Source organism: Pelodiscus sinensis, unplaced genomic scaffold (assembly GCF_049634645.1).
Source record: "Pelodiscus sinensis isolate JC-2024 unplaced genomic scaffold, ASM4963464v1 ctg102, whole genome shotgun sequence".
Classification (NCBI taxonomy): domain Eukaryota; kingdom Metazoa; phylum Chordata; order Testudines; family Trionychidae; genus Pelodiscus; species Pelodiscus sinensis.
This window is the reverse complement of record NW_027466045.1, coordinates 108312-128398: the sequence shown is the minus strand read 5'-3', so window position 1 is coordinate 128398 and position 20087 is coordinate 108312. Positions and strand designations below refer to the sequence as shown.

At 68.1% G+C, this 20087-nt stretch overlaps 3 protein-coding genes across 3 annotated transcripts; 2 read left to right on the top strand and 1 right to left on the bottom strand.

The window, feature by feature from the left end:
• The first annotated feature begins 1643 nt into the window (after positions 1 to 1643).
• On the top strand, positions 1644 to 6341 carry PCSK1N (proprotein convertase subtilisin/kexin type 1 inhibitor). Its single transcript, XM_075918595.1, has 3 exons — positions 1644 to 1956; positions 4715 to 5229; positions 5757 to 6341. Exons 1-3 carry the CDS (start codon positions 1777 to 1779, stop codon positions 6004 to 6006), a joined length of 945 nt encoding a protein of 314 aa, XP_075774710.1. The 5' UTR covers positions 1644 to 1776; the 3' UTR covers positions 6007 to 6341.
• A 760-nt stretch (positions 6342 to 7101) lies between these two features.
• On the top strand, positions 7102 to 11344 carry PRAF2 (PRA1 domain family member 2). The gene is made up of 3 exons (XM_075918596.1): positions 7102 to 7345; positions 8922 to 9139; positions 9545 to 11344. The coding sequence occupies exons 1-3, from the start codon at positions 7131 to 7133 to the stop codon at positions 9682 to 9684; spliced, it is 573 nt and encodes a 190-aa protein (XP_075774711.1). The 5' UTR covers positions 7102 to 7130; the 3' UTR covers positions 9685 to 11344.
• Positions 11345 to 11495: 151 nt separating this feature from the next.
• CCDC120 (coiled-coil domain containing 120) lies at positions 11496 to 19494 on the bottom strand. Its single transcript, XM_075918594.1, is given in 10 exon segments — positions 11496 to 12332; positions 12747 to 12979; positions 12981 to 13347; positions 13558 to 13662; positions 15185 to 15365; positions 15471 to 15527; positions 16257 to 16464; positions 16976 to 17080; positions 18305 to 18429; positions 18680 to 19494. Coding segments are annotated over 10 exon segments (1533 nt in total). The 5' UTR covers positions 18729 to 19494; the 3' UTR covers positions 11496 to 12229.
• Positions 19495 to 20087: the final 593 nt, after the last annotated feature.

Genomic DNA, 20087 nt, shown 5'->3' with positions numbered 1-20087 from the left:
AAGAGGCACACATGCACACCTGACAGCACCTGACAAGATGGACACAGCATACACACAGACACACAGACACACGTACACAACACACACACCAAACTGTGCTCACAAGACAACACACACACAGCCAGTGTACCGCATGCACCGAGACACACCGGCAAATGCACAGCCTGCAAGAGACTCCGCGAGGCTACCCTCACAACACACACCGCAATACGCACCCCCAGACCCAAGACCCCCAGCCTGCCCCACATTGCACCCCCCCTTACCTCAGCACAACAGCAACGGGGAGGGATGCTCCCTCCCCCTGCTGACCCATAACATGCCCTTACTCCAGGGGGGATGGGGTGAGGGGTCTGGCGGTCCCGCATCAGAACTGCCTTCTTCTGCCTCCTTCCCTTACCCCGCTGCCAGCACCCCACATGTCCTTCCAGCCTGGCCCCCTGTCCGTACGTCCATCCATCCCCACACCCACCAGCCAGCCATCCCCACACCCACTGTCTGTCCATTCATCACCGGCATCTCGTCCACCCCCTGCTCACAGCCCCACTGTACCCCCCTACACCCGTTCTTTTCCTGGCACCCCATCCGTTCATCTGTCCATCCACCCCAGCATGCTGTCTGTCCATCCATCCGTCCTCACTGCCTGTCCTGCTTTGGGGCGACACTGACCCACCCAGCACATTCGTTGGGAGAGACCCTGGCCGGGGTTGAGAATCCAACATACAGCTATTACCTAGCCCTGGCGCTCCACAGCTTCACCCCAGAGGTGGCCACATCTCAGCTCCTGGCAAGCCACCCTGTGTGGCGTAATGTGTGACTGTTCCCAGCTGCCCCGCCCAAGAGCTGGTTGCATCTAAGCGCCAGGCGAGCCATCCCAAAGCAGTGTTATGTGTGGCTGTTCCCAGCTGCCCTGCCCCAGGGCTGGTCGCATCTCAGCACCAGGCGAGCCATCCCAAAGCAGTGTTATGTGTGGCTGTTCCCAGCTGCCCTGCCCCAGAGCTGGGCGCATCTCAGTGCCAGGTGAGCCATCCCAAAGCAGTGTTATGTGTGGCTGTTCCCAGCTGCCCTGCCCCAGAGCTTGTTGTATCTCAGCACTAGGTGAGCCATCCCAAAGCAGTGTTATGTGTGGCTGTTCCCAGCTGCCCTGCCCCAGGGCTGGTCGCATCTCAGCGCCAGGTGAGCTATCCCAAAGCAGTGTTATGTGTGGCTGTTCCCAGCTGCCCTGCCCCAGGGCTGGTCGCATCTCAGCGCCAGGTGAGCTATCCCAAAGCAGTGTTATGTGTGGCTGTTCCCAGCTGCCCTGCCCCAGAGCTGGGCACATCTCAGCTCTGTCCCCTGGCAGCTGTTCCTGGAGGATGGGGAGCAGCCTGGGAAAGGCAGTGGTGAAGAAATTGGCGCTAATGGATTCTACCAGGACCTAATTAATTCCCTTGGGCGACAGTCCAGCCTCCCCCAGGGCTCATCCAAACTGGGGCAGCCGCTCGGTGTATTTACAGCTCTCACATTAGCCTCCGGCACTCACAGCTGGGCCTGGAGCCTTGCCAAATGCGACGGGCTGCGGGTTGGAGCGAGGGGCGCCGGCAGGGTGGGGGCGGGGGCTGCGGGTTGGAGCGAGGGGCGCCGGCAGGGTGGGGGCGGGGGCTGCGGGTTGGAGTGGGGGGCGCCGGCAGGGTGGGGGGCGGGGAGCTGCATGTCACGAGCTGGGCGGGGCAGGAGTGACCCCCAAGCCCATCACCCCCCCTCCATGAAAGCTGGGCGCTGGTGTCTCTATGGCAACGGATGCAGGGTTGGTGCCCGGGGAGGGACCCGGCTGGTCCAGCCCTGCGGGGGGGGCGGGGGGGGGGGCGGGGCTGGTTTCGCTGCAGCGGCTGCTCCCTGCGCCGGTCCGGTCCCGGCGCGATGGCTCCGAACCTGGTGCTGGCGGCGCTGCTCTGCGCGCTGGGCCCCGCTGCCGTGAAGGTAGGGAGGGGCCCGGCCCCCCATCGCCCACCGCGCCCCATCGCCCCTTCCCCCCGGACCCCTATCGCTCCTATGCACTCCGCGCCCCATCGTCCCCTCCCGCCTGGACCCCCATCGTCCACCGCGCCCCACCGCCCCTTCCCCCCTGGACCCCCATCGCCCCCATGCACCCCGCGCCCCATCGCCCCTCCCCCTGGAGCCCAATCGCCCCCATGTGCCCCGCGCCCCATCGTCCCCTCCCCCCGGACCCCCATCGCTCCTATGCACCCCGCGTCCCATCGCCCCTTCCCCCCTGGACCCCTATCGCCCCCATGCACCCCGCGCCCCATCGCCCCTTCCCCCCTGGACCTCCATCGCCCCCATGCACCCCGCGCCCCATCGCCCCTCCCCCTGGACCCCAATCGCCCCCATGTGCCCCGCGCCCCATCACCCCTCCCCCTGGACCCCTATCGCCCCCATGCACCCCGCGTCCCATCGCCCCTTCCCCCCTGGACCTCCATCGCCCCCATGCACCCCGCGCCCCATCGCCCCTCCCCCTGGAGCCCAATCGCCCCCATGCACCCCGCGCCCCATCGCCCCTTCCCCCCTGGACCTCCATCGCCCCCATGCACCCCGCGTCCCATCGCCCCTTCCCCCCTGGACCTCCATCGCCCCCATGCACCCCGCGTCCCATCGCCCCTTCCCCCCTGGACCTCCATCGCCCCCATGCACCCCGCGCCCCATCGCCCCTCCCCCTGGACCCCAATCGCCCCCATGTGCCCCGCGCCCCATCACCCCTCCCCCTGGACCCCTATCGCCCCCATGTGCCCCGCGCCCCATCACCCCTCCCCCTGGACCCCTATCGCCCCCATGCACCCCGCGCCCCATCGCCCCTTCCCCCTGGACCCCTATCGTCCCCATGCACCCCGCGCCCCATCGCCCCTTCCCCCTGGACTCCTATCGCCCCCATGCACCCCGCGCCCCATCACCCCTCCCCCTGGACCCCAATCGCCCCCATGTGCCCCGCGCCCCATCACCCCTCCCCCTGGACCCCAATCGCCCCCATGTGCCCCGCGCCCCATCACCCCTCCCCCTGGACCCCAATCGCCCCCATGTGCCCCGCGCCCCATCACCCCTCCCCCTGGACCCCCATCGCTCCCATGCACCCCGCGTCCCATCGCCCCTCCCCCTGGACCCCTATCGCCCCCATGTATCCCGCACCCCATCTCCTCCGGACCCCCATATCGCTCCAGTCCCTGCGTCCCAGTCTGTTATTGTCTCCCGCGGGGGGCAGGGATGTCCCCGGAGCCAGAGGGGTCTCGAGGGCGGGGCTGATGGTCCCATCTCTGGGGGTGCCCCACAGAGCCTGCCCCCTGCCCTCAGAGCAGGAGGATGCGGGGGGAGGGCTGCTGTGAGTCCCCCCCCCGACCAAGACAGGAGCGTCGGGGGCTGCCGAGGCGGAGGTGGGGTGCAAGGGGCGTGGAGGGTCTCAGAGGTAGGCAGGTGGGGGCATGTGGCACGGGGCTATGGGGGGGCAGTTTGGGAAGTGGGGCGGAAGTGTCCGGGGGGATTGAGGGGGGTGGGCGTCTGGGGGATGTTTGAGGGGTCGGGGGTCTGTGGGGCTGTTTGAGGGGGTTGGGGTCTGTGGGGGTGTTTGAAGGGTTCGGGGATCTCTGGGGGTATTTGAGAGATTCGGGGGGGTCTGTGGGGCTGTTTGAGGGGGTTGGGGTCTGTGGGAGTGTTTGAAGGGTCGGGGGTCTGTGGGGGTGTTTGAACGGGTTGGGGGCTGTGGGGCATGTTTGAGGGGTTTGGGGGGGTCTTTGAGGAGGCCGGGGTCTGTGGGGCTGTTTGAGGGGTTCGGGGGGGGGGGTCTGTGGGGGTCTTTGAGGAGGCCGGGGTCTGTGGGGCTGTTTGAGGGGTTCGGGGGGGGGGTCTGTGGGGGTCTTTGAGGAGGCCGGGGTCTGTGGGGATGTTTGAGGGGTTCGGGGGGGGGGTCTGTGGGGGTCTTTGAGGAGGCCGGGGTCTGTGGGGATGTTTGAGGGGTTCGGGGGGGGGGTCTGTGGGGGTCTTTGAGGAGGCCGGGGTCTGTGGGGCTGTTTGAGGGGTTCGGGGGGGGTCTTTGAGGAGGCCGGGGTCTGTGGGGCTGTTTGAGGGGTTCGGGGGGGGGTCTGTGGGGGTCTTTGAGGAGGCCGGGGTCTGTGGGGCTGTTTGAGGGGTTCGGGGGGGGTCTGTGGGGGTCTTTGAGGAGGCCGGGGTCTGTGGGGATGTTTGAGGGGTTCGGGGGGGGTCTGTGGGGGTCTTTGAGGAGGCCGGGGTCTGTGGGGCTGTTTGAGGGGGGTCGGTGTCTCGGCTGTGGGTGTTTCTGTGTCACTGGCATGCTGCGCCCCAGAAGTAGCTGCGTTTCAGCTGCAGATCGGAGGGGGGGGGGGGAGAGAAAGAACCAGAAGGGCCCTGCCAGCCAGACACCCGGGCTGGCAGCGCCCTCCCGCAGGTCCCCCATCTCCGCCAGGCCGGCTGCCAGCACGGCTCCCCCCGGCCCCCCTTACTGGCTCTGACTCCCAGCTGCCACACGCACAATGCGGGGAGGGGGGGGGGGGCATCTGCCTGCCCCCCCCCCCCCGGGAAAGCGGGGGAGCTTTGGTCAGAGCTGGGCAAACCCCTGGCTCTGGGAGGGGAGTGGGGTGGAGTGGTCAGAGCGGGGGCTGGACCCCGGGCCCCTGGGTTCTCCGGAAAAGGGCTGGTTCCGCCTGCTCCCTCCCTCTCTCTGTTCCCCGCACAGGCTCTTCCTGCCGGCCCCAGGGGACCGCTGCCCCACGACTCGCCCGGGGGCCCGCACCGGTTCCGCCGGGACCTGCGGGGGGAGCTGGGGCTGGCCAATCAGCTGTACTACCCGCGCCAGGGGCTGCCGGCCCAGGAGGAGCTGCTGGCCCAGGCGCTGGAGAGGCTGGGGGCGCCCCCTGCCGGCCGGTGGCGGGAAGACGCGCTGGGGGCCGCTCCCTGGCTGCAGGAGGCGCCCCCCGGTGGCCGGTGGAGGCAGGAGGGGGCCCAAGCCGCCCTGGCCCTTCAGCGCCTCCTGCAGGAGTCGGTCCCCCTGGCCTCCCTCCTGCAGCTGTGGGACCAGGCCGGGGGGGCCCCCTACCCGGATTATGACGAGACCGGGGCGGGGGCCCCCCCCAGGACCCGGCCCCCGGGCCCAGCCGCGCTGAGCCGCTACCGGACGGACGGCGCCTACGAGACTCGCCCGGAGGAGCCGGGTGACGAGGAGGCCGGGGAGATGGATGCAGAGATGCTGAGGTGACTTCCCCCCCCCCCCCCGCCGGATCTGGCACCCCTAAAGGGGACAGACCCCGGTGTCCTATTCCTCACCTCCTGAGCCAGCCGTCCCCGTCCCCCTCGGGCTGGACAGAGCGGCGCCCCCAGAGAGGAAAGAGCCACATGCCCCAGTAGGGGGCTGGGAGCCAGGACTCCTGGGTTCTCTCCTGGCTCCGGGAGGGGAGTGGGGTCTAGTGGTTAGAGCCGGGAGGGTGGCAGGCTGGGAGCCAGGACTCCTGGGTTCTCTCCCTGGTTCCGGGAGGGGAGTGGGGTCTAGTGGTTAGAGCCGGGAGGGTGGCAGGCTGGGAGCCAGGACTCCTGGGTTCTCTCCTGGCTCCGGGAGGGGAGTGGGGTCTAGTGGTTAGAGCCGGGAGGGTGGCAGGCTGGGAGCCAGGACTCCTGGGTTCTCTCCCTGGCTCCGGGAGGGGAGTGGGGTCTAGTGGTTAGAGCCGGGGGGGCTGGGATCCTGGACACCCGGGTGCTAGCTCTGTTTTTCCTCTGGCTCACAGGTACCTGGTAGGTCGGATCCTCGCGGGGGGCAGCGAGATGCGACCCCCCCGCCACGCCAGACGCCTGCGCCGGGGGCTGGAGGAAGAGCCCCCCACCCTGCTGCGCGTGAAGCGGCTGGGAGGAGACGGGGAGGGCCCCGACGGGGGGGCCCCCCAGCTGCAGCGGGCCAAGAGGACTGAGGAGGAGGAAGACATGGGGGGGGCGGAGGGGGGCGTATGCGGGGGATTCCTTGCTGAGGTACCTGCCTGAATAATGGGGGACCCCCCGGGCCCAGTGAGCACTTATACGGGCTGGGGAGGGGGGCTCAGCCAGCCTGGCGGTGTGGGGAAGGGCTGCCTTGCTACTAGCCCCCCGCCCCATGACCCCTCCCTCCACAGGCCAGCTTAGCCCTGGGCCCCACACCTCTGCCCCATTGGGGTCACGGCTCGTCCGCGACATGCTTCAAGGCCTCCCCCCGGGGCTCTGCCCCTAATACTCCAGCTCCGAGCCCCCCCCCCCCCGCTTCTCTCAGTCCGTTCAGTAACCGCTGCCCCCTCTGTGCTTCCGGTGTCGATTCATTCAGTTCGGAAATAAAGGCTCGGCAGGTATTTTGATGTACAGGATGCGTGGGGGTCTCTGTGCGCCCTGCCAGGCTGGGGGCAGCGGGCGGGGGGGGGGGGGGGCGTCCTCCCCTGCCGGGCTGGGCGCGGGGGGGACTCAGTCCCGGTAAGAAAGGCACGTGCGGCTGGAATGTGGAGGGCTCAGGATGGGGCGCGGGGGGGGGGGGGGGCTCAGGGCTGGGAATGGGGCCCACCGCACTGCCCGGCCGTGACTCCCGGACGCGGGGGGGGGGGGGGGGGTTAAGCGACAGCGCTCGGACCAGGCTGCCCAGGGGCTGACGCACCAGAGCGGGGGGGGGGGCTCGCCCCCCTGCGCTCCCCCCACACTTCTGCCCTCCTGGACCCCCCTCTCCTTCCTGCTTCCGCAGGCACCCCCACCGCAGCCCCCCAAGACACACCCCTCCCGCCGGGGCAGCAGCAGATCGCAATGGGAGCTGGGGAGAGAACCCAGGTGCCCAGGCTCCCAGCCCCCCAACACCCACCCCCAGAATCCAGGCGACCTGGCTCCCAGCCCCCCACCCGCTCTAACCACTCCCCCAGAACCCAAGAGTCCTGGCTCCTAGCCCCCCCGCAAGAACCCAGGAGTCCTGGCTCCTAGCCCCCTCCCACTCTAGCCCCCCCGCAAGAACCCAGGAGTCCTGGCTCCCGGCCCCGCCCCTCTGCGTAGCCTCCAAGACTCCATTTCCCAGGCGGCCCCGCGGCGCACAGGCGGGCGGGGGGGCGCGACACGGCGCGGTGCATGCCGGGGGCTGTAGTCCCGCCGCCCCTCCGAAGATGTCCGAGGTGCGGCCACCTCCGCTGCGGGCGCTGGATGATTTTCTGCTGGGCCCCGCGCGCCTGGCGGCCCCGGACCCGCGCGACCCGCAGCGCTGGAGGAACCGGGTCCTCAACAACCTGCTCTACTACCAGAGCAACTACGGGCTGGGCCTGGGGCTGGCGCTGCCCCTGCTGGGGGGGGTCAGTGCAAGGGGGGGTCAGTGCAAGGGGGGGTCAGTGCAAGGGGGCTGCGATGCTGGAGGGTCAGTGGACGAGGTGGGGGCTGCGATGCTGGGGGAGCTGCGGAAGGGGTGGGGGCTGCGATGCTGGGGGGGGCAGTGGAAGGGGTGGGGGCTGCGGAAGGGGTGGGGGCTGCGATGCTGGGGGGTCAGTACAAGGGGTGGGGGCTGCGGTGCTGGGGGGTCAGTACAAGGGGTGGGGGCTGCGGTGCTGGGGGGGCTGCGGAAGGGGTGGGGGCTGCGGTGCTGGGGGGTCAGTACAAGGGGTGGGGGCTGCAATGGTGGGGAAGGCGGTGGAAGGTGTGGGGGCTGCAGAAGGTGTGGGGGCTGCGATGCTGGGGGGGCTGCGGTGCTGGGGGGTCAGTACAAGGGGTGGGGGCTGCGATGCTGGGGGGTCAGTACAAGGGGTGGGGGCTGCGGTGCTGGGAGGGCGGTGGAAGGGGTGGGGGCTGCGATGCTGGGAGGGGGGTGGAAGGGGTGGGGGCTGCGATGCTGGGGGGTCAGTACAAGGGGTGGGGGCTGCGGTGCTGGGGGGTCAGTACAAGGGGTGGGGGCTGCGATGCTGGGGGGGCTGCGGAAGGGGTGGGGGCTGTGGTGCTGGGGGGTCAGTACAAGGGGTGGGTGCTGTGATGCTGGGGGGGGCTGCGGAAGGGGTGGGGGCTGCGGTGCTGGGGGGGGCTGCGGAAGGGGTGGGGGCTGTGATGCTGGGGGGGGCTGCGGTGCTGGGGGGGCTGCGGAAGGGGTGGGGGCTGTGATGCTGGGGGGGGCTGCGGAAGGGGTGGGGGCTGCGATGCTGGGGGGGCTGCGATGCTGGGGGGGGCTGCGGAAGGGGTGGGGGCTGCAGTGGTGGGGAGGGCGGTGGAAGGGGTGGGGGCTGCGATGCTGGGGGGGCTGTTATGCTGGGGGGGCTGCGGAAGGGGTGGTGGCTGTGATGCTGGGGGGTCACTACAAGGGGTGGGGGCTGCAGTGGTGGGGAGGGCGGCGGAAGGGGTGGGGGCTGTGATGCTGGGGGGGGCTGCGGAAGGGGTGGGGGCTGCGGTGCTGGGGGGTCACTACAAGGGGTGGGGGCTGCAGTGGTGGGGGGGGCGGTGGAAGGGGTGGGGGCTGTGATGCTGGGGGGGGCTGCGGTGCTGGGGGGTCACTACAAGGGGGGGCAGTTCTGCAGGCTAGGGCCGTGACCGTGCAGTCGATTCAGAGTAACCGATAAGCGAAAGCTCGCGGGCGAACGCCATCGCCTACACGCCCCCTGCCCCCGCCCCAGTGCATGTTTTAGCCTCTGGCCAGCAGCCCGGCTCCGTCCTGGCCCTCCCCCCGGCGGCGCTGCATGCTAAGTGTGTTGAAGGCAGCAGCCTGGGGGGGTAGGGGCCCCCCGAGCGCACTGGCTGTCGGCCCCAGGGGCTCTGGACCAGTCGACCAGCGGATAATCCGCGCGGTTACTCGCCTGCTCCGTGAACCGACCCCAACACCCCAGCTGCCGGCTCTGTGCTGGGGGGGAGCCCTGCACGCCCTGGAGGGATCTGTCGGGGGGGCACCTGGCGGCCTGGCCCCTCACCCCGCCCTGCCCCCCCAGGTACTTCCGGCCCCTGCAGACCCTGCTGTCCGGCTGCTCCGTGACACTCGTCTTCGTCGCCTTCGTCTGGGCGGCCGAGCACAAGGCCCCGGTTCGGCGCTTCCGGCGCAGCTACCCCGGCGCCAGCCTCCTGGGCGTGCTGGGGGGCGCCTACGGCCTGGCCTCCCTGCTGGGGGGCTCCGAGGTCTTCCTGCTGACCGTCGCCCTGCCCGTCTCCAGTGAGTGGGGGGCAGGGCTGGGGCGATTGAGGTGGGGGGAGGGCGTGGGGCAGACCGGAGGGAAAGGGTCAAGGTTGATGGGGTGGTATTGGGGGAGGGCAGAAGTGGGGCAGGGGAATTCCTGGGACAGTGCCGGGGGGGGGGTTCAGATCAGTGGGTCGCATGCTGTGTTGCTGTACACTGGCGTGGGTGAATGTGGATGCAAAGGGCCTTTGCTTTCCTGGCAGCATCCTTGGGGGGGGGGACAGGTGCATTTGCTCTAGTGCATGCCTGCATGCAGCTGTACATCACATGCATTCCCATCTGGCATTGACCTGGGGGGGGCAGTTCTTAGCAAAAGCCAGGGCCTGTTTCAGCCCCTCTTGCCCCCCCTTCTCTCCCTCCCCTCCCCCCCCCCCCCCACAGCGATGCTCATCCATGCCTCCTTTCGGCTCCGCAACCTCAAGAATAAAATCGAGAACAAGATCGAGAGCATTGGGCTGAGGAGGACGCCCATGGGGCTGCTGCTAGAGGCCTTGGGCCAGGAACAAGAGGCTGGCTCTTAAGGACCCCTTCCCAGCCCCTCACCGTTGCCTCGGGCCTGCGCTTCGCTACTCTCCTCCGCACTACTGGCCGGATGCAGCGTCCCTCTGAGTCAAGCCAGGGCCTTGAATCTGGAGCGGGGGAGGGGGAGGATGAGTGGCGGCGGGCCTGCGGCATGCCCCCCCCCCCCACGTGAGTTGAGAGAGAGCCACAGAGTGTGGAGAGAGGGTGGGCGACGAACTGTGGAACTGCTTGGCACATGATTTGACCCAAAGGTCTGGAAAGTTGAGGAGCGGCCGCCGTGGTAAACCTGTGGGACTACCTGCCACATGATTTGATCTAGGAGTCCAGTGAAGGGTACTCACTTGAACTACCACGTTTTGACCCTGCAGCTTAGAGAGGCCAACCCCCTAGCTTGTTTATGTAGGCCCTACCTAAAGAGCATGTTTATACAGCAAAGAAACAAGCAAGGGGTTAGGGGGAGGATACTGGGGGGTATTAAAAGGGGACCCAGAAGAGGCCCTGAGCAGTCAGTGGGATGCTGCATTGAAAGTATTTATCTACAACTCCTAATTATATGAGGAGTAAAAACAACTATTACAATAAAACGTCAGTGCCGTTTCTTGCTATAAAAGCTTGCATAGCTGGAGGGCGGGGGGTGCCAAGGCCTGTCCCCTCTAGCGGGTGCTGGCTCTCTTCCAGCCCCAGGGCCCACACCAGGGGTGAGGAATGGGGCACGGGGCTTTAACTTGTGTAGGATATAAAGTCCCCAGTTTCCTGTGAATTTGTGGCAATTGCAGCCATGTTTGCTAATGCTCCCTGCAGAGAATGCCAAAAACCTGGAAATGCTTTTCAGAAGCCCCCCCACGTCTTGTCCCAACGGGAATGTAATCCAGATTTTCCCCACTATACATCTGGGGGAGAAAACCCCCTGGAGAAATCCTCCAAAACCCAGAAAACCAATTTTACAAATTTCCTGCTTTTCCCCCCCTTGTGAATTTTCCTTAAAAAGTATCCCTGTCCCTTTTTTGCCTTTTGGGGGTAAAAACTATGGGCAAACAGTAAAGTCCCCTGAAAACCTGGTAAAGAAGATCAAGGTTCTCTCCCCCCTCCCCCTCCCGGACACACACGGTTTACGTAGGCCAGGTCTCCCAAAGGTGCTTGAAGGAAACCCAGGGAAATGCAAAATTCTGCTCTGGGAAGTCTTTGGGGAAGTCTCTGGGCTGTGACAAGAGGTCAGCGCAAATGAGCACACTGATCCCTTCTGATAGGACTGACTGAAGGATGCCTGCTCTTTTTCTCCAGTTAACCTGTGGAACTCCTTGCCTCATTATTTCTCCCCCCCCCCCCGGAAGTTTTAGCAGATTTCAGTAGTGAACCTGGGGCCGATGAGAAAGGCTGCCAGCTTGTATGGGAGGTCAGCATGGTGCCTTCTGGCTATTTAATCTGTACATTTGGGATAGTTTTCCCCCCCTCCAAAATGAAACCCAAAATCCCCTGCCCTGCCCCAGGGCACTGCCAGATGCAGTGGTGTGAGCAGTGGGATCCCCTGGAAATCTGCTGCTTGGGGGATAAGGGCAACCACTCTCCTGCCACCCACCATGTCCCTTGCTGGGAGGGGGTATTTAACTCCCCTCTTGGCAGACCCAGGTAGGGATCGGTCCCCCTGGGCCGGTCTCAGCTCTGCTGGTGGCCCCCCAAACCCAAGCCAGGGTCCCATTTTGCCCTGTTCCTCCCCCAGCGGAAGGGCTGGAAACACATTCCTCCGCCCCACGGTCGGGCCAGGCCCTGCTGCTGTCCGTGCCCACGCCCAGCCATGCCACGTGCCACAGCCTCGCCTTCGCGCTCTGTATTGTACAAACCCCGCGCCGCACAGTGACCAGTCTGAAACCGCACAAAACATTCCCGTCACAAAGCCGCGGGCCGGGCACCGGAGCCCGGCGCATGCTGGTGCCCCCCGCTAACAACCTGTGGCTCGTGGGGCGGGGGGAGGCGGAGCTGGCAGCAGCGCCCCCCTCCCCCAACCCCCCCAATAAAATCCAGTTGGAAAAGGAAAAAAGTGACTTTTGTGTGTGTCTGTGCAACTCGAACAGGAAACGCCCGGCCAGGCCGGGGAGGGGAGGGGACTGTCCAGGGGAGGGGTGTCATCCAAGAGGCCGTAAGACTGGGGCAGCCAGGAGCTCGATGGATGGGGATGGGTCTGCGTGAGAGTCTGGGGGGTGGGCAGGGTCTGTGTGGAAGGGGACTGGTAGCTGGGGGGGTTGGCTAGGACTTTGAGAAGGAAGAGGGCTTTTTGGGGGGGGGCGCTGTAGATTCCCCAGCCAGGGCCTCCCCCCCATCTGAACATTTAGGAGATTAGGTTTGCTTGGGAGGGGTCTCAGTCCATAGGTCTGGGGCCCGGGGGGGGGGGTTCTGTGCCTCGCTGCACTCTGCCAGGGTGGGGGGGCGGGCAGCGTGCATCTCCCTCCCCCCCGCTATTCAGTGCCTCTGATGCATGTTCCCCCCCGTCCAGCAGGGGAGCCCTCCCCAGTCAGATTAAATCCCTCGCTCTCCCCGGCCCCCCAGGGGTCAGACCAGCGTCCCTGGGGGGTGTCTTTCCACGTCCAGGGGGGGCCCCAGGCCAGGGGAGGGGGCGCCGGGCGTGTCCGGGTACAGGAGGTCTGCGAAGGGTCTGCCAGGAGAGGCGAAGAGACAGACAGAGGGGGAAGGAGGGACAGACAGGAGGGGGACGGGGGGAGAGAGAGAGAGAAGAGATTAGCCAGAAAAGGGGGTGAAGTCACAACAGATAAGTCACCATTCCCCGGACCTTTCCTGGGTCCCTTGCTCCCCCTCCCAGAGGCCTGGGGTGCGTCTACTGCCCCCCCCACTTCCAGGGGGTGGGGCCGGATGCCTGGGTCTCCCCCACCAAGCACTCCTGAGCAGAGCCAGCCGCCTGAGTCGTCCCCCCCCCCCCACACCACCCAGGGAGAGGTCTGGCCAGTGGAGAGAGGGCAACACCCCAGCAAGACACACACGCCCCCCCCTGGGAGGATAGTGGGGAAAGGGGGGGGGGTCTCAGGGCTGCCAGCCCACCCAGCGCCCGTACCTGCCCTGCAGCGGCTGCCCGGCGTAGCTCAGCGAATGGGGCAGGTAGCCCCCCGGCTCCGGCCGGGGGTGGGGATCAGGCCAGCCGTAGGGGGGCCCCCCTCTCCTGTCCCGGGCTGGGGGTGGGGCGCCCCCCGCCCCCCCGGCGTTGCGGAGGTACCAGTTCCGGAGGCCTTCCAGGGCCAAGGCTTTGTGGGCGGCCCGGGGCAGATGCTGCGGGGCGGGAGGCGGCAGCTGGGCTCGGGGGAGGGGGCCCGCAGGACTTGGCCCGCCCCACCCGGCGCGGCAGGGGGCTCTCGGGGTACCCCCAGCTGGGAGGCGGGGGGCCGTCCCGGCGCGACAGGTGGTCTCCCGCCGGCCCACATTGGCGCTCCAGGTAATAGTCCAGCAGCAGTTCGGCGTAGGGAGGGCGGGGGGGGCCGCGGATGGGGGGGTCGTCGGGGGGCCCCCCCCGCTCAATCAAGGCCTCGGAGCTGTTGCTGCGGCGGGTCCGGGCGGCGAAGGCTGGGGGGGCCCGGTCGACACTGGGGTCCCGGCTGGGGGGGCCGAGCTGGGAATCCTGGCTCCCAGACCACTGGCGGGTGGCTGTGGGGGCATCCGGCCTGGGGGGGGCAGAAAAAAGAGGGGGGGTTAGTGAAGGCTGAGGCATGAAAGGCAATTCAAACTCAGTCCCCACCCCCCACCTTGGCCCCCGGCCAGAGGCTCCCCCCAGCGCACCCCCCACCCAGACAGATCCCGCTCAGCGTGATGGGACCCAGAGGGGAGAAACTGAGTCACAACGGAGGGCGCCGTGGGTGCCGTGGGGGGCGTACCTGAAGCTGTGGCTCCCGCTGCAGATGCTCCGGGTCAGAACCGGGGTGGCTGGGACACTCCGGCCCTCAAAGCTCGACACACTCCGGGGCAGGGTCCGATTCGGGCTGGGGGGAGGAAAGGAACCCTGAGACCAGCTGGGCCCGGCCGGGGGAGGGGAATGTGGGTGGGGGAGAGACGAGCTGGGAGCAGAGGAGCGGTTCTGAACGGGGGTGGGGCATTGGATGAGGGAGGGGAATGGGGGGGAGACAGGGAGAGACCAGCCGGGTGCAGAGGAGGGGGTCTGAAGGGGAGGGCGGGGCACTGGATGGGGGAGGGGAATGGGGGGGAGACAGGGAGAGACCAGCCGGGTGCAGAGGAGGGGGTCTGAAGGGGAGGGTGGGGCACTGGATGGGGGAGGGGAATGGGGGGGGACAGGGAGAGACCAGCCGGGTGCAGAGGAGGGGGTCTGAAGGGGAGGGCGGGGCACTGGACGGGGGAGGGGAATGGGAGGGGGACAGGGAGAGACCAGCCGGGTGCAGAGGAGGGGGTCTGAAGGGGAGGGCAGGGCACTGGACGGGGGAGGGGAATGGGGGGGGGACAGGGAGAGACCAGCCGGGTGCAGAGGAGGGGGTCTGAAGGGGAGGGTGGGGCACTGGACGGGGGAGGGGAATGGGGGGGGGGGACAGGGAGAGACCAGCCGGGTGCAGAGGAGGGGGTCTGAAGGGGAGGGCGGGGCACTGGACGGGGGAGGGGAATGGGGGGGAGACAGGGAGAGACCAGCCGGGTGCAGAGGAGGGGTCTGAAGGGGAGGGCGGGGCACTGGACGGGGGAGGGGAATGGGAGGGGGACAGGGAGAGACCAGCCGGGTGCAGAGGAGGGGGTCTGAAGGGGAGGGCGGGGCACTGGACGGGGGAGGGGAATGGGAGGGGGACAGGGAGAGACCAGCCGGGTGCAGAGGAGGGGGTCTGAAGGGGAGGGCGGGGCACTGGACGGGGGAGGGGAATGGGGGGGGGACAGGGAGAGACCAGCCGGGTGCAGAGGAGGGGGTCTGAAGGGGAGGGCGGGGCACTGGACGGGGGAGGGGAATGGGGGGGCAGACAGGGAGAGACCAGCCGGGTGCAGAGGAAGGGGTCTGAAGGGGGGGCGGAGCACTGGACGGAAGAGGGGAATGCGGGGGGGAGACAGGGAGAGACCAGCCGGGTGCAGAGGAGGGGGTCTGAAGGGGAGGGCGGGGCACTGGACGGGGGAGGGGAATGGGGGGGCAGACAGGGAGAGACCAGCCGGGTGCAGAGGAGGGGGTCTGAAGGGGAGGGCGGGGCACTGGACGGGGGAGGGGAATGGGGGGGGGGACAGGGAGAGACCAGCCGGGTGCAGAGGAGGGGGTCTGAAGGGGAGGGCGGGGCACTGGACGGAAGAGGGGAATGCGGGGGGGGAGACAGGGAGCGACCAGCCGGGTGCAGAGGAGGGGGTCTGAAGGGGAGGGCGGAGCACTGGACGGGGGAGGGGAATGGGGGGGGGGACAGGGAGAGACCAGCCGGGTGCAGAGGAGGGGGTCTGAAGGGGGGGCGGAGCACTGGACGGAAGAGGGGAATGTGGGGGGGAGACAGGGAGCGACCAGTCGGGTCTGAAGCGGGGGGTTGTACGTACCTGGTGGGGGTGGCTAGTGAGCTGCGGCGGCTGGCAGCCCCCCCGCACAGATCCGGGAGGGGCGCTCGCCAGCCGGGCCGCCGGTCAGGGCTGCCGGAGACGGCGCGCAGGTGATCCCGGCTGCGGGGGGGCGAGGGGCGCTCGGGGCCCCCCTTGAGCAGGTGGGCGCCATGGGGGTGGTCTGGGGAGAGAACGCAAGGCATAGGATGGGACCCAGGCATCCAGCCCACCTCCCCGCTCTAACCACTAGGCCGCACTCCCCTCCCGGGCATCCGGACCCACTCACCGTTGTCGTGAGCGGCTGAGTCGGAAAGGGAGCTGTTCTCGGAGGTGAAGGCCTCGTCTGGGGGGGTTGGAAAGGAGCAGACAGGTCAGTCCCCTCCACATCCCGGTACCAGCCCCCCAGGCCGGCAACGCTGCACCCCACGTACAGCTCCGGCGTGTCCGGGGGCCTCCAAGGCAGCAGGGGCAGCGAGGGGTGATGGAGGAGGATGGGCTGGGGGCCAGGGGCCCTTTGGGTTCTCGGGGGTGTGGGCAATGAAAGCTTGGGAGTGGGGGGTTTGGGCTGGGCTGTCGGGGCTGAGACGGGGCTTGGCTGGGGGGCTGGGCAGGGATGCGGGGGGATGGAAGAGTGGCTGGGTTGGGGGGCTGGGCAGGGCTGTAGGGAGATGGGAAGGGTCGGGGATGAGGGGAGTGGGCGGGAGGCTGGGATAAGGGGGGCTGGGTGGGGGATGGGAAGGGCTGAGGGGAGATGCGGAGGGGGCGGGACTGAGGGGGAATAAGCAGGGCAGTTAGGGAGATGGGAGGGGCTGGGATGAGGGGGGTTGGGCAGGGCTGCGGGGGGATGGGAAGGGGCGGGGCTGTGGGGAGATGGGAAGGGGCGGGGCTGCAGGGGGCTGGGAAGGGGCGGGGCTGCAGGGAGATGGGAAGGGGTGGGGCTGCGGGGGGCTGGGCGGGGCTGCGGGGCGCTGGGCGGGGCTTGCAGGGAGATGGGAAGGGGCGGGGCTGCGGGGGGCTGGGCGGGGCTGCGGGGGGGTGAGGGGGGACCGGGCGGGGCTGGCGGGGTTCTCACCGTGCGTTCCCCGGGGCGCTCCCAGCCGGGCCTGCGTCTCCCCGAGCTGCCCCTCCAGTTCGCGCAGGCGCTGGGCCGCCTCGGCCTGGACCCGCCGGCGCCGGCGCCGCTGCTGATCCGACAGCTCCGGGGCCAGGGCCAGACGCCGCGCAGCCTCCACCACCTGCCGCTGGATGGCCAGCTCCCGGCACAGCTCCCACGCCAGCGCCTGGGGGACGGGGGTCAGACTGAGCCCCCCGAGCCCTGCCCCAGCCCCCCCCCCAGCTCCCACGCCAGCGCCTGGGGGACGGGGGTTAGACTGTGCCCCCCAAGCCCTGCCCCAGCCCCCCCCCACAGCTCCCACACCAGCGCCTGGGGGACGGGGGTTAGACTGTGCCCCCCAAGCCCTGCCCCAGCCCCCCCCCCCACAGCTCCCACACCAGCGCCTGGGGGACGGGGGTTAGACTGTGCCCCCTAAGCCCTGCCCCAGCCCCCCCCCCACAGCTCCCACGCCAGCGCCTGGGGGACGGGGGTTAGACTGAGCCCCCCAAGCCCTGCCCCAGCCCCCCCCCCACAGCTCCCACGCCAGCGCCTGGGGGAACAACCCATAGCAGCTGCCCCCAATCTCCCCCACTCCCTCCAGCTCCCTTCACAGCTCCCACTGTGTCTAGGAAGGGCTGATGCGCTCACAGCTCTCCTCCCAATGCCCCCCCCTCCCGGTTGTCCAGTCCCCTCCTCACTTCGGCTCCAGGTCCCCGGTGGGTGGGCGCCACTCTCCTTCGGATGGGCTGGGGTCTCTCCCCTGGCTCCAGCGGGTACTCAGGGGGCAGCTTCCCTGTCAGCTCCTGCAGAGGGGACAAGGGCACAAGCATTAGGAGACCAGCCTACTGTTGCTGCGCAGCTAATGGGAGCTAACAACCTACTGCCATTGGAGGGAAGCGGGTAGCGGAGGAAAACAATGTACTACAGACAGCCGCCAGCTAACAGGGCTGCCCCAGCGCGTCTAGGCTGAGGGAGGAAAGTGCAGGCTCTGGGTTCAAATCCTGGTGAGTGGAGAAAGATAACAACCTACTGTCACTGATGGGGGATTGGAGAACAACCTACTAGCACCTCACAGCAAAAGGCGCTGAGCCATTAGGTGTAGGGGCACTCGAGGGAGATGCTCCAGTTTGTGGGCTGGATACCAAGGATAACAACCTACTACCGCTGATGGGATGGAGCGGGATAAGAACCTACTATGGCTACTCAGCTCACCGCATTTGCATCCTCAGATTTAGCAGGGACAGGCCAGGGTGCCGAATCATTAAGAAAAGGATAGAGAGCAAGACAGAGACTCTCTCGTTGCCTCTGTATAAATCCACGGGGCGCCCACCGCTCGAACGCTGCGCACAGACGTGGCTGCCTCTGCTCCAGAAAGGTCTCTTGGCTTTGGAAAAGGTTCAGAGAAGGGCAACACAAATGATTCGGGGCTTGGCCCGGGGCCCACATGAAGAGATTAAACAGACTGGGACTCTTCAGCTTCGAAAAGAGGAGACGAAAGCGGGATCGGAGAGAGCTCTATACAGTCATGACAGGTGCGGAGGAAGTGACTAAGGAAAAGTGATGGACTTGTTCCCATAACACAAGAACTAGGGGTCATCAGATGAAATAAACAGGCAGCAGTGTTAAACCCAAGGGAAGTGTTCTTCACGCAGTCAACCTGTGGAACTCCCTGCCGGAGGATGCTGTGCAGGCCAGGACTGTAACAGGGTTCACAAAAGAGCTAGAGAAATTCACGGAGGACAGGTCTGTGGATGGCTGTTGGCCAGGCCAGGCCGGGAGGGTGTCCCTGGCCTGTTTCTCCAATGCTGGGAATGGGCGACAGGGGAGGATCGCTGGACGGTTCCTTGGTCTGATCACTCCCCGGGGGACACCTGGCACTCGCTGCTGTTGGCCGACAGGACACTGAGCTGGATGGCCCTTTGCTCTGGCTGCTCATGTTCAGATCCTGCTTACAGCTGTCAGGCAGAGGGGTGGAGAAGGACAACAGCCTACTACAGCCGCGCAGCCAGCAAGGCCGGGCTACTCACCGCCTCCTGCAGACACACCCGCCGCAGCTCGGCCACCCGCAGCCCCAGCGCCTCCCGCAGGCCCCGCTGCCGTTCCAGCAGCTCCTGCAGCCGCAGCCGCCCGCCGGGCGCCCAGGACAGCACATCTGCAGGGAGAGGGGCTGCGAGTCAGAGCTGATGGGGGGGGGGAGATGGGAAGGAGGGGCAAGGGAGTCCGAGAGGGTGGAGATGGGAGGAGGGGGGAGGGGCGCCGCTGCGAGGAGCAGGGGAGATTTATGGGGGGGGGGGTCGCAGGCAGATTTGGGGGGGTGCTCAGATGCAGAGTCAGGCAAGGGGTGGGGTCAGGGCCCGGAGTCTTGGGGGCGGGGCCAGCGTCCTTGGGGGCGGGGCCATTACCTGCTGAGCTGTAGCTGGAGGAGGTGAGGAGCTGCCCTTTGACCTCCATGCTGGGGGTGAGGGGCAGGGCGGGGGTGGGGTCAGGCCGCCCCTAGCGCCATGAGCCACGACCCCAACGTCTGCAGAGGAGAGAGAGAGATGGAGTGAAGGGGGGGACCCAGGGTGCCCCCCCCCCACAATCTGCTCCTGCCATGGGGCCAGAGAGCAGCCAGTGCCCCCTAGAGGGGACAGGCCCCAGGGCCCCCCATGGCAGGCAAGATCTCCGGGGAAGGAAAATTCCAGCCCACCCCCACCCCTGACCCTCAGCCCCCCTCCCCAGCTAAGCCAATCACCAGTTCCCACTCCCCTCCTAGATCCAGGAGAAAACCCAGGCGTCCGGGCTCCCAGCCCCCCTGCTCTAACCACTAGGCCCCACTCCCCTCCCAGAGCTGAGAGAGAGAACCCAGCAGTCCTGGCGCCCAGCCCCCATTCCCAAAGGGAACATGTCCCAGGCCCACGATGGGACCCCAAAGGGACAGGGCAACCAGGGATGTGGGACTCCCCTGTGGGGTGCCCCACAGCTGCCATGGGGCAGGCCTGAGAACAGCCCAGCTCTCCCAGCCCCGCAGAAGTGGCCCTGGGACTCAGACATCTAGCCCCAGCCCCCTAACCTGCCCACCGGCCACCTCCACTCCCGAGGGGACGTGGGGTCCAGCCCCAGCCCCTGCCAGGCCCACGCAGCGCGGCCTGCAACCAGCGCGAGGACCCAGGCGTCTGGAATCGGCTCTGGGCGGGTTTCTCATGATCCACCCAAGTTCCTGGCTCTGGGCTGTGGGGGGTCGGCAGTGAGTGGTGCCCAGGGGCTGGGGGGTCAGGAGCTGCGGAGTGGGGGGGCACCCAGGGGTTGGGGGGCAGAGCTGCGTGGTGGGGGGCGCCCAGGGGCTGGGGGGCAGAGCTGCAGAGTGGGGGGGGCCCAGGGGCTGGGGGGGCAGAGCTGCGTGGTGGGGGGCGCCCAGGGGCTGGGGGCAGAGCTGCAGAGTGGGGGGGGGCCCAGGGGCTGGGGGGGCAGAGCTGCGTGGTGGGGGGCGCCCAGGGGCTGGGGGGGCAGAGCTGCATAGTGGGGGGGGCCCAGGGGCTGGGGGGGCAGAGCTGCGTGGTGGGGGGCGCCCAGGGGCTGGGGGGGGCAGAGCTGCGTGGTGGGGGGGTGCCCAGGGGCTGGGGGGCAGAGCTGCATAGTGGGGGCGGCGCCCAGGGGCTGGGGGGGCAGAGCTGCGTGGTGGGGGGGTGCCCAGGGGCTGGGGGGCAGAGCTACGTGGTGGGGGCGCCCAGGGGCTGGGGGGCAGAGCTGCGTGGTGGGGGCGCCCAGGGGCTGGGGGGGCAGAGCTGCGTGGTGGGGGCGGTGCCCAGGGGCTGGGGGGCAGAGCTGCGT

What these genes read in the sequence shown, in the direction of transcription:
- PCSK1N (XM_075918595.1), top strand. Translation starts at nt 1,777, where the DNA reads ATGCAGGGTTGGTGCCCGGGGAGGGACCCGGCTGGTCCAGCCCTGCGG. An exon ending in TGGGCCCCGCTGCCGTGAAG is followed by an intron (nt 1,957 to 4,714) that starts GTAGGGAGGGGC and finishes TTCCCCGCACAG; the next exon opens with GCTCTTCCTGCCGGCCCCAG. An exon ending in ATGGATGCAGAGATGCTGAG is followed by an intron (nt 5,230 to 5,756) that starts GTGACTTCCCCC and finishes TCTGGCTCACAG; the next exon opens with GTACCTGGTAGGTCGGATCC.
- PRAF2 (XM_075918596.1), top strand. Translation starts at nt 7,131, where the DNA reads ATGTCCGAGGTGCGGCCACCTCCGCTGCGGGCGCTGGATGATTTTCTG. An exon ending in GGGGGTCAGTGCAAGGGGGG is followed by an intron (nt 7,346 to 8,921) that starts GTCAGTGCAAGG and finishes CTGCCCCCCCAG; the next exon opens with GTACTTCCGGCCCCTGCAGA. An exon ending in CGTCGCCCTGCCCGTCTCCA is followed by an intron (nt 9,140 to 9,544) that starts GTGAGTGGGGGG and finishes CCCCCCCCACAG; the next exon opens with CGATGCTCATCCATGCCTCC.